The sequence below is a fragment of the Protopterus annectens genome, chromosome 11.part0 (assembly GCF_019279795.1).
Source record: "Protopterus annectens isolate FY-2018-M chromosome 11.part0, PAN1.0, whole genome shotgun sequence".
NCBI lineage: Eukaryota > Metazoa > Chordata > Ceratodontiformes > Protopteridae > Protopterus > Protopterus annectens.
This window is the reverse complement of record NC_056745.1, coordinates 1,191,753,618-1,191,767,957: the sequence shown is the minus strand read 5'-3', so window position 1 is coordinate 1,191,767,957 and position 14,340 is coordinate 1,191,753,618. Positions and strand designations below refer to the sequence as shown.

The 14,340-nt window shown below is 37.0% G+C and overlaps 1 protein-coding gene across 1 annotated transcript in view; it reads left to right on the top strand.

The window, feature by feature from the left end:
* Positions 1-14,340, top strand: part of COG5 (component of oligomeric golgi complex 5) — a 3,265,454-nt gene that overhangs the window by 1,929,655 nt on the left and 1,321,459 nt on the right. The window contains exon 11 of the mRNA XM_044088540.1: positions 12,922-13,003. Coding sequence (XP_043944475.1) covers positions 12,922-13,003 — 82 coding nt within the window. The remainder of the gene's footprint in view (positions 1-12,921; positions 13,004-14,340) is intronic.

The following is a 14,340-nucleotide window of genomic DNA, read 5'->3' as shown; positions in this document are numbered from 1 at the left end:
TGGTGAGATGGAAAAGAAAACATATGAGGAGAAAGTAAAAGAAAGGAGAAGAAAATGAAAACTGGAAGTACATGGTAAGGATTCATAGTAAAAAAGGCAAAAGAAATGGACAAGTATGAAATATGGGGGCAGTTTAATAACCCCATTGGGTGTAAAACACGAGGTAAGAACATTTATAATTATTAACAAAGAGACATGTTGTGACATATTTGAGAATTTTTTCATGGAGAATTGTCTTGGAGAATGTGAAAAAAAAAAAGACCTCAACCCATGGAATCTTTATGTGATAAAAAGCATTTAATAGGGAAACAAAAAAGAAAATTAATGTATAATTTTGAACAGAGGTAGAAAGAAAGAGTTTGAAAGGACATATGAAAACTTTATGTAAAGAAGTACTGGACATTGCAAAATGTTTATGACAAAAGGAGTTTATGAACTGCTAACTGGGACTGTAATATTGCGTTAAAAATAGAAAGAGAAAAAATTATACATATACCAATCGTGATAAATGTGGAGGGAAATAAGGGTGTCGTAAAATCTGGGAACAATCCAAAACATGTTTTTTTTAGGGAAAAGAAGGACATTTGGTAAATAACTGTGACAAAAGAAAGTGTTATATTTATGGGGAAATGGGACATGATGCACAAAATGGGAATTGAAATGTTTTAAATGTGACAACATTGGAATTTATGGATGGATTGCAAGAATGAAAATAAGAAATTTCAGTAATAGAAGAAAAATTAGATGAGCTCAAATAAATAATAAAGAGGACATAGAAGAAGGTTCTAAACTAAATGATGAAGAAGACATAAATTGGGAGGTAGTAAAAGAAAAAAAGAATTCTATGTGTAAAAGGGTAAAAGACAGAAAAAGAAAATGTAAAAGGAGAAGTACAAATGAAAAGAAAAAAAATTGACGAAAAAGAATATATACAGCTAATGATTGGGGATAGGTATAATGGTTAAGGTGTTTTCACTCACAGATACAAGGTACAGTATTGGATTCTGACCTTTGGGAGGGAAATTGGCTAGACTTAGAATGGCCTTTTAAAAGCCAGCCTAGTAATTAGCTATGAACTTATGAAACCATGAATCTAAGGAAAAAGGAAGATGAGAATCTTAGAGTGTTTTCTGTAAATGTGAGTAGTAGTAAGAATATAGTAAGGAGAATGGGGATTTTGGAGTGGTGTAATACATATGATATAGATGTAACTAAATTAGAAGACACAATATTTTTAACAAATGAAGAAAAATTACAAACAGAGAAAGCATGGGGAGGAAAGATAATCTGGATTTTGGGAAATGAGAGATATTCTGGAATAGCCATATTCTATAGAAATACAGTAAAGATATTAGAGGTAACTTTAGCAAACCATGGGAAGATTAACCATTGTAGATTTAAAGTGGAAAGAACAAGTACATAGAATTACAACATTATATGCTTTTACTAATTATAAAGAAAAGGAAAGCTTATTTCATCAGATGTTAGCATAAGTATGAATGTTATAACAGGAGACTTTAATTGTGATTTAAGAGGCAAGTATAAAAAGAAAGGAAATGATGTAAGAAAATGTTAGAAGTTATAAAATGTGATAACATTTTGTGACTAAAATTCATGGACTAAGAGGTATGTATGCAACTGAAATAGATAATTTTAAATTATCAGAAGGTTTAGTTATAGGAGAAGGGGAGGTAGTTAAAACAGGATTGATCATCTTGCAATATAGCTAGAGCTAATGGAAAATAAGTATATAACAATAGGCAAAGGAATAAAAAGGATAAATAAGAAAGTATGGAATGAAGAAGGAAAGAGAATAGTAATATAGTTGTGGAAATATCGTATTACTATGAGAATATTTTATAAAAATTAATCTGGTGGATTAAGGAAAAATATAAAAAATGTTTGTAGTGTGGCAATATGATGTGAAAAAACTTGAGAAGGAAAAATATAAAAGAACATATAACTATGTATTGGAAGATTTAGAACATAATGATAGAAAGTGCTTTCACAAAGAAAAAGAATTATATGAAAGAAATTAAGAAAAAATACAAGGATTGTTATACAAGCAAAGATATTTTTACAAAGAAAGAGTAGTAGTATCAAGTTACTTAAGCAGATTATCAAAGGAAGATGGTAATGTAATGAGAGAAATAAAAATGTAAATGGAGAAAGAGAAAGAACTCATGAAAAGGTTATGAATAGTGTAGTACAGTGTGTGTGTGTGTGTGTGTATATATATATATATATATATATATATATATATATATATATATATATGTTTAGAGGGAAAAAAAAGGTAGTGAAAAAATGGGGAAAGTAAAAAAAAAAAAGTTAACAGAAAAAGAGAGCAAAGAGTTGGAAAAGGAAATTTCTTTAAATGAACTAGATAAAGTATTAGGACAATTAAATATAGATACTACTGCCGGTCCAAATTGAATAGGGTATGAAATGTATAAAAATTAAAGGGACTGGCAAAAAAATTAAAGATTTTAAATGAATGATTAAATGAAGGGTTTACATATAAAGAATTATGTAGTAGAATAATTAAATTCATACTGAAGAAGGAAGATAGAAGACAAACAGGAGACCAATATTATCGAATAACCAAATGACTATAGGATGATATTAAGAATAGAAAAGAAGAAGCCAAGATCATGATAGCAGATCTTAAGGCATTTGACACAACTGGACATGAAATCTTATGGGTAATAATGAAAGAATATAAGTGAGAAAGTTAGGATATTGTGTGTCAGCGTATAGTAGTAATAAAGTAAAAATGCTTGTAAATGTCTGGTTAAGCCAAGAGGTACTTATGAAGAGTGGTGTAAGACAGGGATGCTCAATGGGTTGCATACTCTTTACATTAGTTAATGTGGTAGTATGTGAAATAAATTACAAAATGAAGGAGGTGGTGTGTACATAACACCTGAAGGGTTAAGAATTCCAGTTCTGTTAACATATGCAGATAACATTATAATAATTGCAAAAAACAAAATTTGCATAAAAGAACAAGTGAATGTCTAGAGGTGGTAAGGATGGCTTTAAATAAAGTGAAAAGCAAAGGTATATGCAATGTAGTAAAGATGGGTGTATATATTTTACAGAGAATTAAATTTCTATGTTAAGTAGAAAGTTTTGGAATAAAGATGTAAGCCGAAATCAATGGGAAAAAACAAAACCTGTCTTTTCTGAAGAAAATATAAATTATCATTCAGAAAAAAGGCTAATTTGATAAATTTGGTACTGATGGGCAAAATAGTATACTTAGCAAGCATATTTGTGTTGCCAACAGTGTTTGAAAGGGAACTGTTGCAGATAGTTTTCCATTTATATGGGGTTCTAGATTAAACCCATTTAAAAAAAGCAGTTTTGTATGTTAATAAAGAAGGAGGAGGTTTAGGGTTAATTAACCCAGTGGTATATGCTGCTTCATTAAATGTATACAAAGTGTTAAAGTGGATAAATGAAAATGAGAGATTATTAAAAAAAATAATAAATATAAATTTGATAAATGTTGGGGTGTGGTTTGTTTGTGTCTTTCAGCTTTTCCCGGTTAGGGGTCGCCACAGCGGAACTCCGGTCCGCTAATGATTGGCACTTGATTTTTACGTATCGGCTTGCCAGGCCTGACGCACAACCTTCAAAGGAGAAAAAGATGTAGAAATAAAATGCTACCAAGAAAAAATACATCCGATATTCTTTTCATTCATTCCTCAGCTGATGTGTCTCAGATCTGACTTGGTTGTTTCTAACAAGTCCTTAGATCCAAAACTCTCGAGCTTGTCCATTTACCCATAATACCCTGCCAACTAACATACCTCATATGTCGTTTGTCACCATTCAGCTTCAGACGAGGATCCTCTTGCTCTTGAGCTTTTGTGAGGTTTATTCTAGCATAATTTGTCAGTTTAATTTAAAAACTTCTACTAAATACTTTTAATTTTCTCCTACTTCCCTTGTTTTCTCTAGTGTTTCTTCTATACAGTTTCTACAAATTTCTCGGTACTTCTCTGTAGTACCATTGCTGGTACATTGCTGTTGAAAATTTCTGTGTTTTAAATTCTTCTTCCCTACACCTTGAAGTATTTCTTGTACTACCACTGTTGGTAATTATTCTTTCTGCTTTTCCTCTTTTCTTTCCTTTAAAAAAAAAAAAAAAAAACTTTAAATTTGTAGTTTTTTGTAGCTCGCTTCTGAACTTAGCTTTGTTAGGCCAGTATGGCTGACAAGTCTACCGGTTTTAAACAATGAATCAACTGTGGCCATAAAATCCTGAACTCGGATGCCCACAAGGAATGTGTATATTGTCTGGGAGCCCCACATTTATACATGGATTGCTATATTTGCTCTGGGTTTGATTCCAGGGCGCTCACTGACAGGAGGAACAAGCTGCTACTGAATGGCCTTCTCCCTTCTACTAGTTTGTCTTCTGCTTGTATAGCTAGAGCTCAAACCCTCTCTAAGAAATTGGATAAGGGAAAACCAGACTTGGCTCTCAAAGATAAAGAATCTCACAAGAGGTCAGTGGATTGTTCTTCCTCTCTGGCTCCTTCTTCAGAGCCAACTGGTAAAATATCCAGAAAATCAGATCTTACCACCTTGGATTTGACTACTTCAAAATCACCCTGGATCCAATCACCTTCTTTCCTACCAGATCCAGTTACATCTCAGCTTCCTTCACCTTTCTTGGAGGGACCCCCCTGCAGACATTCAAGATCTCTGTTCTCCACATCTTCTCTTAGGTCTCTCAGAAATTTAAACGAGGCTAAAGTGTATAGATTGATGAGAAGATTCCTCAGAGCTCAGATCCAGATGAGGGTATTACTGGCTCCAGCACTTATCAGATCCATGAGCAGACATTCATCTACTTCCTCCTTGGTCTCTCCTTTTCCGATCCAACCCACTGTTTCAGAACCCTGGGATCCGAGACCCCTGTAGGTGTTTTCATCAGATCCGAAGACAGTCTGTTCTTCAACTACGGTAACTTTCCTGAATCACTATTGGAGACTTCTCTGCCCCTCAGAGCTTTGGTGTTGAACAGCTCAGTTTGTACTCCTTCCTCAAGTGGAGTGCTTGTAAGGTTGCAGGAGCCAACGGTTTGAGAATAACCAGCTCCTTTACCCTTGACTTCGGTTTCCTCCAGGCACTCTGCTTTCGAGGTTGTAGAGAGGGACCTCTCTTTATCCAGAGAAAGGACATCTCTGCCCCCCTCAGATCAGACAACTATATGTCCTTTGATTCTTTGCTCTGAGCCTCCTTCATCTATTCCACTAGGGTAGCCAGCTTGATCAAGTCTCCAGTCGATCCTTCAGGACATCCTCATTTCTTCTGAAACTTCCTCAGAGTATCCCACTTAGAAGATCCCTCGGACGAGGACATGTAAAAGGAGACACCTAGATTCCCCTCATGAATCTCTCATGGAGGATACTGGTTTTGATGAATGGGAGAGGTTCCCCCATATCTCCACCTGAAGACATCTCATTTGGAGACGTTCTAGAACTTTTAAAACAGAAAGCTGGTTAGTCTTACAATACCCCTAAACATGAATCTGTGTTCCTGGAGGCTTTCAGGTCTGGCACAGGTACTTCTTGGGTGATTCCCCTGGCTGATAAACTCATACATCTCTTTTCTTGCTGGGTGTGGAAGGAAGCAGATACTATGGAGTTAATCCCTAAATGTCCCAACAAAATTTTAGCTCCTTCCAAGGACAGGTCATACTGGAACAAGAGAGTCCTGGTTGATGCCATGGTTGTGGCAGCAACCACCAAAAAAGAGCTTTTGGAACAGAGCTGTTCTGTTCATCCCCCTAAAAGGGAGTCCACTGCTTTGGACAGATTCGGTAAGGGAGTCTATACTTCAGTAACCTTTGCTCTGTGGTCACTGAATTACCTAGCACATTTTACAAGATTAAGGCGAAAGTCCCAACACAACAACAGAAAGATTTGACAAAAGAACTTTCCAAATCTCTTTCTGGGTCCATGTCTGCCAAGGACCAAAATAGTCTCCTTGCAACTAGCCACCTTTCAGTCAATTTCTAATGTGTCCATGAGGTTAATCTCCCATGCTGCAGAAGGTACCTTATGGGAGTCAGGTTCAGGCATAACCATCAGGAGACATGCTCTGATGTGCTACATGGTTTTTCAGAGCTCTTTAAGTCTTCACTCGTCAGTGCTCCCTGTGATGGATCGTCCTTATTTGGCCACAAAGTAAAGGTCATGCTCTCCAGAGGTGAGCAAGAGGGAAAGAATCTGTCTGCCATTGGCATGCATTTTTCTACCCATCAAAGACTCTTCTCCAGGAATCAATGGGGAGGTAGAAAAATGTGGTCTTGCAAATCTCAGGGTCCTTTTCAAGACTCACATGGAGATAGTTCTCCAAGGCAAGGGGGAACACAAATGTAAGACTCTGCTCCCACAGCAGAGAAGATCAGAAGAACCAAGGCATTTGGGATTCCTTCTTGGAAAAGTCCTGCCAGCACTCCTATAAGGGAGGCCAACTGCTGTCCTCTGGGGGCAGTCAAGAAGTATTTGTCTGTGTACCAAAGAGCCTGGCTATTCATAACAAAAGACTCATGAGTGGAGAGAATTACACCCAGAGGTTATATTGTACCATTTTCCCAAATTCCCCCTATAAGAATAAAAAGAATCCCCAATATTCCATCCAATCAGAAGGAAGCAGCAGCATTAGAAATAGAAAAGCTGCTGGAAAAAAAGGGTCATCCATATGGTCCCCCCCCCCCAGACTAGAGAGGATACTGGACCTATTCAGGATTTTTTTGGGGGGCCAAAGATGATGGAAGACTTGAGATCCATCCTGGATCTCAGTAAACTAAACCAATTCATGCAGTATTCAAGGTTCTGAATGGTCACAGTTCAGTCCATTCTGCCTCTACCATGAAAGGACAATTGGATGTGTTCAATAGATCTTCAGGATGTGTACTATCACATCAGAATGAACAGGCACTCCAGAAGATATCTGCGTTTATGGCTTGGAGCCAGTTATTACCAGTTCAGAGCACTACCCTTTGGTCTCACCATACCCCCCCAGGGTGTTCAACAAATGTGTGGTAGTGGTAGCAGCTCACTTGAGAATGTTGGTATCTTGATTGTTTCCATACCTACTAGACTGGCTCCTATCTGCCCCAAACAGGACTACTTGCTTCAGTTGTGCCCTCACATAGGCATTGCAGTCAGTTACAACAAATCACAACTCTGGAGTTCATAGGTACTCGTCTGGACACAGTCAGTCAGATAACCTCTCTTCCTTCTCAAATCCAGACATTCAGATCCTGGGTCAGGAAAGTAATACAACATTATTCTCTTCTCTTTGCTTCTCTTCTCTTCTTTTCGCTTTCAACAAGACTTTACAAGCCTTGGGATCCATGATAACTGCTGCCATCACCCACGTTTCTCTAGCCAGGTTTCACATGTGAATTCTTCAATACACACCGTCAGTCCAGTGGTCCATTCTTCAGCATCTTTTAACCTCCTCAGTCAAGATCACAAAAGCATGCAAAAGGTATCTTCTTTGAAGAATTAATTTCAAACCCTCTGAAGGCTATCCATTTGTTCTTCTCCTGCCAACGGCCATGATGACCATGGACTTCTCACAACTGGGGGGGCACTACTTGGAGCAGACAGTCCAAGGTACATGGTTCCCTAAAGAGGCCAAGATGCATATCATTGTCCTGGAAATGAGAGCAGCCCTCCTAGCATTGCAGTCCTTTCAAGACATTCTCTCTTCTGGGACCATTGTCATTCAGGCAGACAATATGTCAGTGGTCTTGTACTTCAACAGAAAGAGAGGAACCATGTTTTACCCACTTTGTCAAGAAGCAATGAGAGTGTGACAGTAGGAAATTTATTCTGATCACTTTCTAATAGCAACACACATTCCATGGATAGACAGAGTGATTGTGGACAGACTAAGCAGGTAATTTCTAATGCCTCATGCCTCATGAGTGGTCTCTCAGTGCCAAAGTAGAGGAGAAGATTTTCCGTCAGTGGGGCAACCATGCCTCAACCTCTGGTTCTCCCTTTAACAAGTGCAGCAGGTTCTTTGCCGTGATCCCTTCAGTGGGGGAGTCACCGATAGATGCTGTAGTCCACAATTGGCCTTCCAGTCTTCTTCATGTTTACCCTCCTATTCCTCTCATTACAAATTTCTACAGAAAGCATTCTGTTTAAGGAGCACAGTTATCCTCATTGCCTCTTTTTGGCCTCATCAAATTTGATTCCCCTTCCTTGGCTTGACCTTCTACAGCTGATGTGGATGCTGGATCCCACTCAGGATCTCCTGTCTCACCCAACAAGAATGACTCATCCAGACATAACAGGCCTCAACCTGACTGCATGGTTTCTCCAGTTCCATTGATTGCTAGACAGCCCAGGCCCTCCTCCTCGATCTGTCATATAAGTGAGTTTCTTAAACATATAGGTGAATTACAAACAAATGTTTGAAAATAGAGATTATTCTTCGAAGGAAATACGAGATTATGCAAGATGTCATTTTATATTGATAATGTAAATGCAGTCCAGTTTTATATAATGCAAATGCCGAAGTTCAGAATTTAGATGTCTTCAGCTAAGCTAAGATGAGAATTAAATTTTCATGCCATGCCCACGATATTAAAAGAATATTATAAGATAATTGTAAAGTAATGACATTATTTCTAACATGGTGGAGATGGTGGGGAAGACAATTTTTTTTTTTTCTTTAAAGGAGTTTTTTTTTTAAATTCGCTAGAGAAAGTTAGGGAAGGTAGAACTAAAAATGGGTTATTTATGACCAAAAAACTTAAAGGTATTCATGCTTGTAAAGGCTATAGAATATGTAATTATATTAATCATATCCAAAAACAGGTAATTTGTAATATCTCCAAGAACTGGTGAAAAATATATTTTAAGTAGCATTATGCTTTTGGTACTGAGATAGCAGCTCATTTAGCTTGTTGTTGTGGAAATTGTTCACCATGTATCTTAAGAAGCATTGCACATTTCGTACTGAGATAGCAGTTTATTTAACTTGTGGAAAATTATTCAGCATTCTATATTGGTAAAATCAGTAGAAGACTTAATCAAAACATTGCCGATCATTTAAATGTCACCAAACAAGAAAATACATTTAATGCATTATATAAAATGCAATTGTTAAGCTTATTTTTTATGCTTTAGAAAAGATTAGAATTGGTCGTAGAAGGGGAAACAATGTTTGATTATTAGATAGAAATGAATTATACTAGCAGATTTTCTTTGGAACTGACTGCTTTCATGGACTAAATAGTTATTTGAATTAAGCCTGAATTAAGGGCTAGGAGGTTTAAGTGAATTTGTATTGGTTATTTATGATTATGTAGCATTTATTGAATTGTTTGATGAAGTCGTATGTGATTTTAATGGACACCAGTAGGCTGATCTTCAGGACCAGTAAGCTGACTTGCTCTCTACCACTAACCAGTCTCTTGTTTTAATAAAGCAATCTCAGTTTTTCATACACTCACACATATGTATATTTTCACACTCACACATTCTGTAAGCATGTTTTTAATGTGTGTCATATGTTTTGTCATAGCATATTGAAATTTTGAAAAAATTAGTTTGTGGCACACTGGTCAAGTTATGTAATGATCAAACTTCAGGAGAGATTGAGAGCTACATAATTTAGAAGTGTTTCCTTTTCTTGTGGGTGTGCTACTCCAGAATTAGTGTACATTATTTCCAGGGGGCTTCTCCTATTGGTTTACTTTTGTGATCACTTTAGTTTAGATTATTGGTGGTAGTGACAAATGTAATCACCATTGAGGTTGTTTGTAGTCATAAACCAACTGAGTAGCATAGAGCAATTAAGCTTTGAATATGTTGGAGACGACCAGAATTTGATTAGCAGCTTGGGTACCTGTAGACTCTTCCATCCTGAGGAAGAGAAGCTGCTTGTCTCCCCCACATAGGGTAACACCTAGCACAAGCACTAGGTGTTACCCAATGGAGACTCGTCCAGCTCTACCTGGGTAGTCATAATGCATAGCACTACTAAGCTGTGGATAATATTACATACTGAGGCAAGCTTTCCTTTAGGGTACTGCAGTAGCAGTCTTGGCAAATCCACTGAAGGGGGTGGGGGTAGGCTGACCCTCAGGACCAACAAGCTGGAGTGCTCTCTACCAATCAACTTGTGTATGGAAACAGAGCTGATTGTGACTCCTAGATGGGAATGAATGTGCTGTATGGCTTTTGGTTAGTCCAGGAGTGTCTAGCTCATGTGGCCCTGGAACAAACTCAGCCGGGGAGAACCCTGTGCCGGTACCATGAGCCAACACTCCACCCCCGTAGCTCTTCAAGTGAAGAGCAAAAAAAGCACTCTACTGTATTATTACAGATCCTCATCCCACCGAAAGCTGTTCCATTGAAGAGCAAAAAAATGGACATTCCTTCCACTGGCACATGGTGCTTAGATTTTAGTTTAAAAAAAAACTGTAGGAAATAGTTGCTACAGTTTATACCCTGCTTGCCTGGAGTGCTACAGTGCTCAATGTTTATTAGCTGGTATTGCATTAGATGTCAGGATTGGCTGATCGCAACCCCTAACACTTTTGCCTGTGGCAGTTGCCCCTCTCGCACCGCCCAGGCTGTGTTACTGATCAAAAGTAAACTGTCCAGCTCTGTATGTTTTGTTAGTTCTTTGTTTTATTACTTGTGATCTTTAACTGCTCTCATTTCTATGTTCTGTGCAAACCTACCCTATTTCTGTTTGTTTACTGAAACTTTTAACTTGTCTTCAACTCCCTCCATCTAGTGACATAGACTCAGTTATACATATTTCTTCTTTATACTGTCTAATGATGCCACTTTATCACATTTGTATAATTCTGCACTTTGGAGCACAGAGTGGAAAATGGAAACAGTTTTAGCTGCAAAGTGCTGCAAGCCACTTTAGCACAATTGTAAAATTTTCTAATTTGTAATCAGTTTAACCTAGTGACGCAGTTCCGGTTGTATATATTCCACTTTATACTGTCTAAGATGCCACTTTCACACATTTTGTAAAACTTTTTTATGTAGTATAGCTTTCGTAATTGTAACCCATGTAATTATTTTATATTATACTACAGCATTTTTTCTTTATTCTACTATGTTATACTCTGAATGCATGCAATTTTTTTTCTCTGTGTGTTTATGAATGTAATTTATTTTTATTTTTTAACACTGGTGCTTTTCTCCTTGGGTCTGCACTGAAAATGGGCTGTTAACTCAGTTGGACTAACTTGGTTAACAAATGTCAAATAAATAAATAATATAGAAAACGTATCCATAATAGACTTTTAATTCTTTACTTCTTAACTTTCAACTAAACTTAGAGCCAGATTCAGTAAAGCCTACACTAAGTGTACACGATATGTATTCAAGAATATTCTTATAAGATTTCTTGTGATTTCTAGTCACTCAGAAAGATTAAGTTTACATGTAGGCTACACTTTGTGGTAACCTTTATGAATCTCTGTCAATATTTAAAGCTGCAAGAATATCAGTAGGAAAACTAAAATTAGGAGGAAGAAGGTGTGAGTTATGTCTGTGTTGTCTCTCTACTCAGAGCAGTGTAAACTTAGTGTAGGCATTATTGAAACCCGGGGCTAGTCTAGTCTTGCCAAGATGTGGTTACAATTGTTGATAACAGCATTGATTTCAGAGCAAATGTGGCAGTGGTCATTATTGTGGGTCACTAGATATGTCTTCCTATTTTCAGACATGCTTCTTCTAGGAAGAAGGAAATTTTAATTTCATATTTTGTAATATTGGTTTATTCTACATGAATATACTAATGTGTTCTGCTGTTTAATGAACATCTGAATCAGAAAGCTTGCATAACACTATTCAGAAAAGTTGGGGTTTGCATGGCACTTCTTAGGATTCAGAACTTCATGAATTTTATAATCGTTCTTTTATTTACAGATTTGTCAGGGGTGGTTAGTTTACTTTGTATATAGCTTTTGAGAATCCTATCCAAGCTCCTCATAATGCCTCTAGGTACATAGTTTCCAAGTAAGTTGGTTGGTTATTCCACATTAGACTTACTAAGTTGTGGAACCAGATTTCTAGGGATATTTGGCTGTTACCGCTCTTTCTGATTCTAAGTATGGATCACATGCTCATTTGGATGCTAGTGCATTTTACAACAAGCTTGTTAAGCTTGCAATGGGAATAGCCCGAAGCCTGAAATTTTGACTCAGAGTATACTTCTCTGCATACTAATAAAGGTAGTGCTTTTAATTCATTCATTTTAGAGTCACTGTAATTCATGTAATATTTATGAAATATGAAGTATATATTTTATTCTTAATTTTCAGAGAGTAGATAAAATAAGGGGTTAACAACCAGTGCATTGTTAATAGGCACAAAATATGGGGTCTGTATTGCAACGTCGAACTCACAGGTGGTGCAATCACGGAGTTGCTATATTTAAGGAGGGGGTGTGGGGGGCACAGTCCCCCACATTAGTTTAAGTTTAAAGTGTAAGTGGTTTTTTTGCGTTTTTTTTTATACCGGAACAGCGATTTTTTTTCCCTGGGAAAAAAATCGCTGTTGGGTGTTTTTCATAATTCTTGGGTTTCAAACTTCATGCTTCGATATTACATCGTTCGAACTCCTGTGAGTTCGACGATGTAATATACACCCCAAAATATGAACTGTTTTATCCACTAAGTTCTACTGAAGACTTTTATTCCAAGTGAAAAAGTGAGACCCTTTCTGTGACTTGTTCAAAAATGCTGTTAGATGATTTGCAGATAAACAAGAATCAGGTGTCTGTTAAACCACAATCATGATCACTCAGTATTTGTATTGGACAATAACAGTTAATTATTAGCATTGTATTCATACTAAATGAATTGAAATGGTTCATTAAGTTATGCTTTTTTTTTCTTCTTAGGATGGTCATGCAGAATTTCTTCATACATTTTGGAATGCAGTTACAGAAATCATGTCCACTGAGTTTCAGAAGGCTACACAGTGTAAGCATTTCAATGTTTAGTTTTTCATTAACTATATCATACCTGTTTACTCTGTTAGCTTTGAAATACTACATTCCACAGTTTAACTGATGACAGGATGGTAAGTCTGTCTTTAGTCATTCACATGTATGGGTAATGGGCCTTAGACAGTAAGCAAAATGTGCATATTCACCCCAATTGGAAAACGAACATTATTCAACAGGGTGTTAATGTGCAGGTAAAGCATGGGTAAAAAAAAATGTCATGTCACAGCAGCATGATAAGTTGGCTTGAAGCAGGGTCTGGGAAAAAAAATAAGTGTCTGATATTTTTGTACACTCGCTAAATGGAGCTTTGCTTTTAACGAACATAAAATAAATAAGTTATTTAAATAAAGTAACTGCTGTTGCAGTTACAAGGGTTTGTCATTTCGCTTAAACCTTGTTACACAGAGTTTAAAAAGCTGCATTTATTGAGGAGAAAAAAAAAACAAAACAATCGATTGTGTGTGTGCATGTGTGCTAGAGAAAGAGAGAGCAAGTGGGATAGAGAGAGAGTGCATACCTCTCAACTTCTTTCTTCAAGGATTCATATCTGAAAAGGCTTTTCTTCAACACATATCTGAATGATAAGAAGTGTGTAATTATGATATTTCTATTGATTAACCGTAATCCTCAACAATTTACCAAAAAATAATGGAGGCAAATCGGGGGGCATTCTGCAAACTCAGTGAAAGTTGGGGCTTGAAGTGCTTTAGAATGTATGATTTTTTTCTGTTCATTTGATCACAATGACAGGTGAGACATTCTCATTCAACAAAGTGTCTGTAATTGCTTGGCACATTTGCTTCTGTATGGTTCTTTAGCTTCGTAGTAGTTTTGCCCCTGTTGCAGCCCCCCCCCCCAGTCTTGAACATACGGAAAGCAGGAATCTAGAAGTAGTAACAGTTAATCAGTTTGCTTCTGTCTTCCATCATTTCCTTGTTCTTTTCATTAAAGTTGGACCAGATGAGCTTTTCATGGCCTGTAATATGGCCATGTAATCCTGCTTGGAGCAACTTACCCATTACGTCCACTTTACCCCATATGACTCTTGGTTGGTCTTTGAACTCTTTAGACATAGGAGATTTGGTAGAGGCTTGAGTATAAATGAAGATACACCACCCTCTTCGACAATGAGCTTAGGCTTGATGCACACTCTGCTACATATCAACATTACTGTCTCATAAAAAAAAAAAAAGGTGTTCCTGTGTTGGGAGTTGTCATTTTCATCAAACTGACTAAGCATATTTGGCTTGACTCTCAACCCTTAGAATATCACCTCAGAACAGTGTGAGATAGGGGCTTGATTCTTTGCAG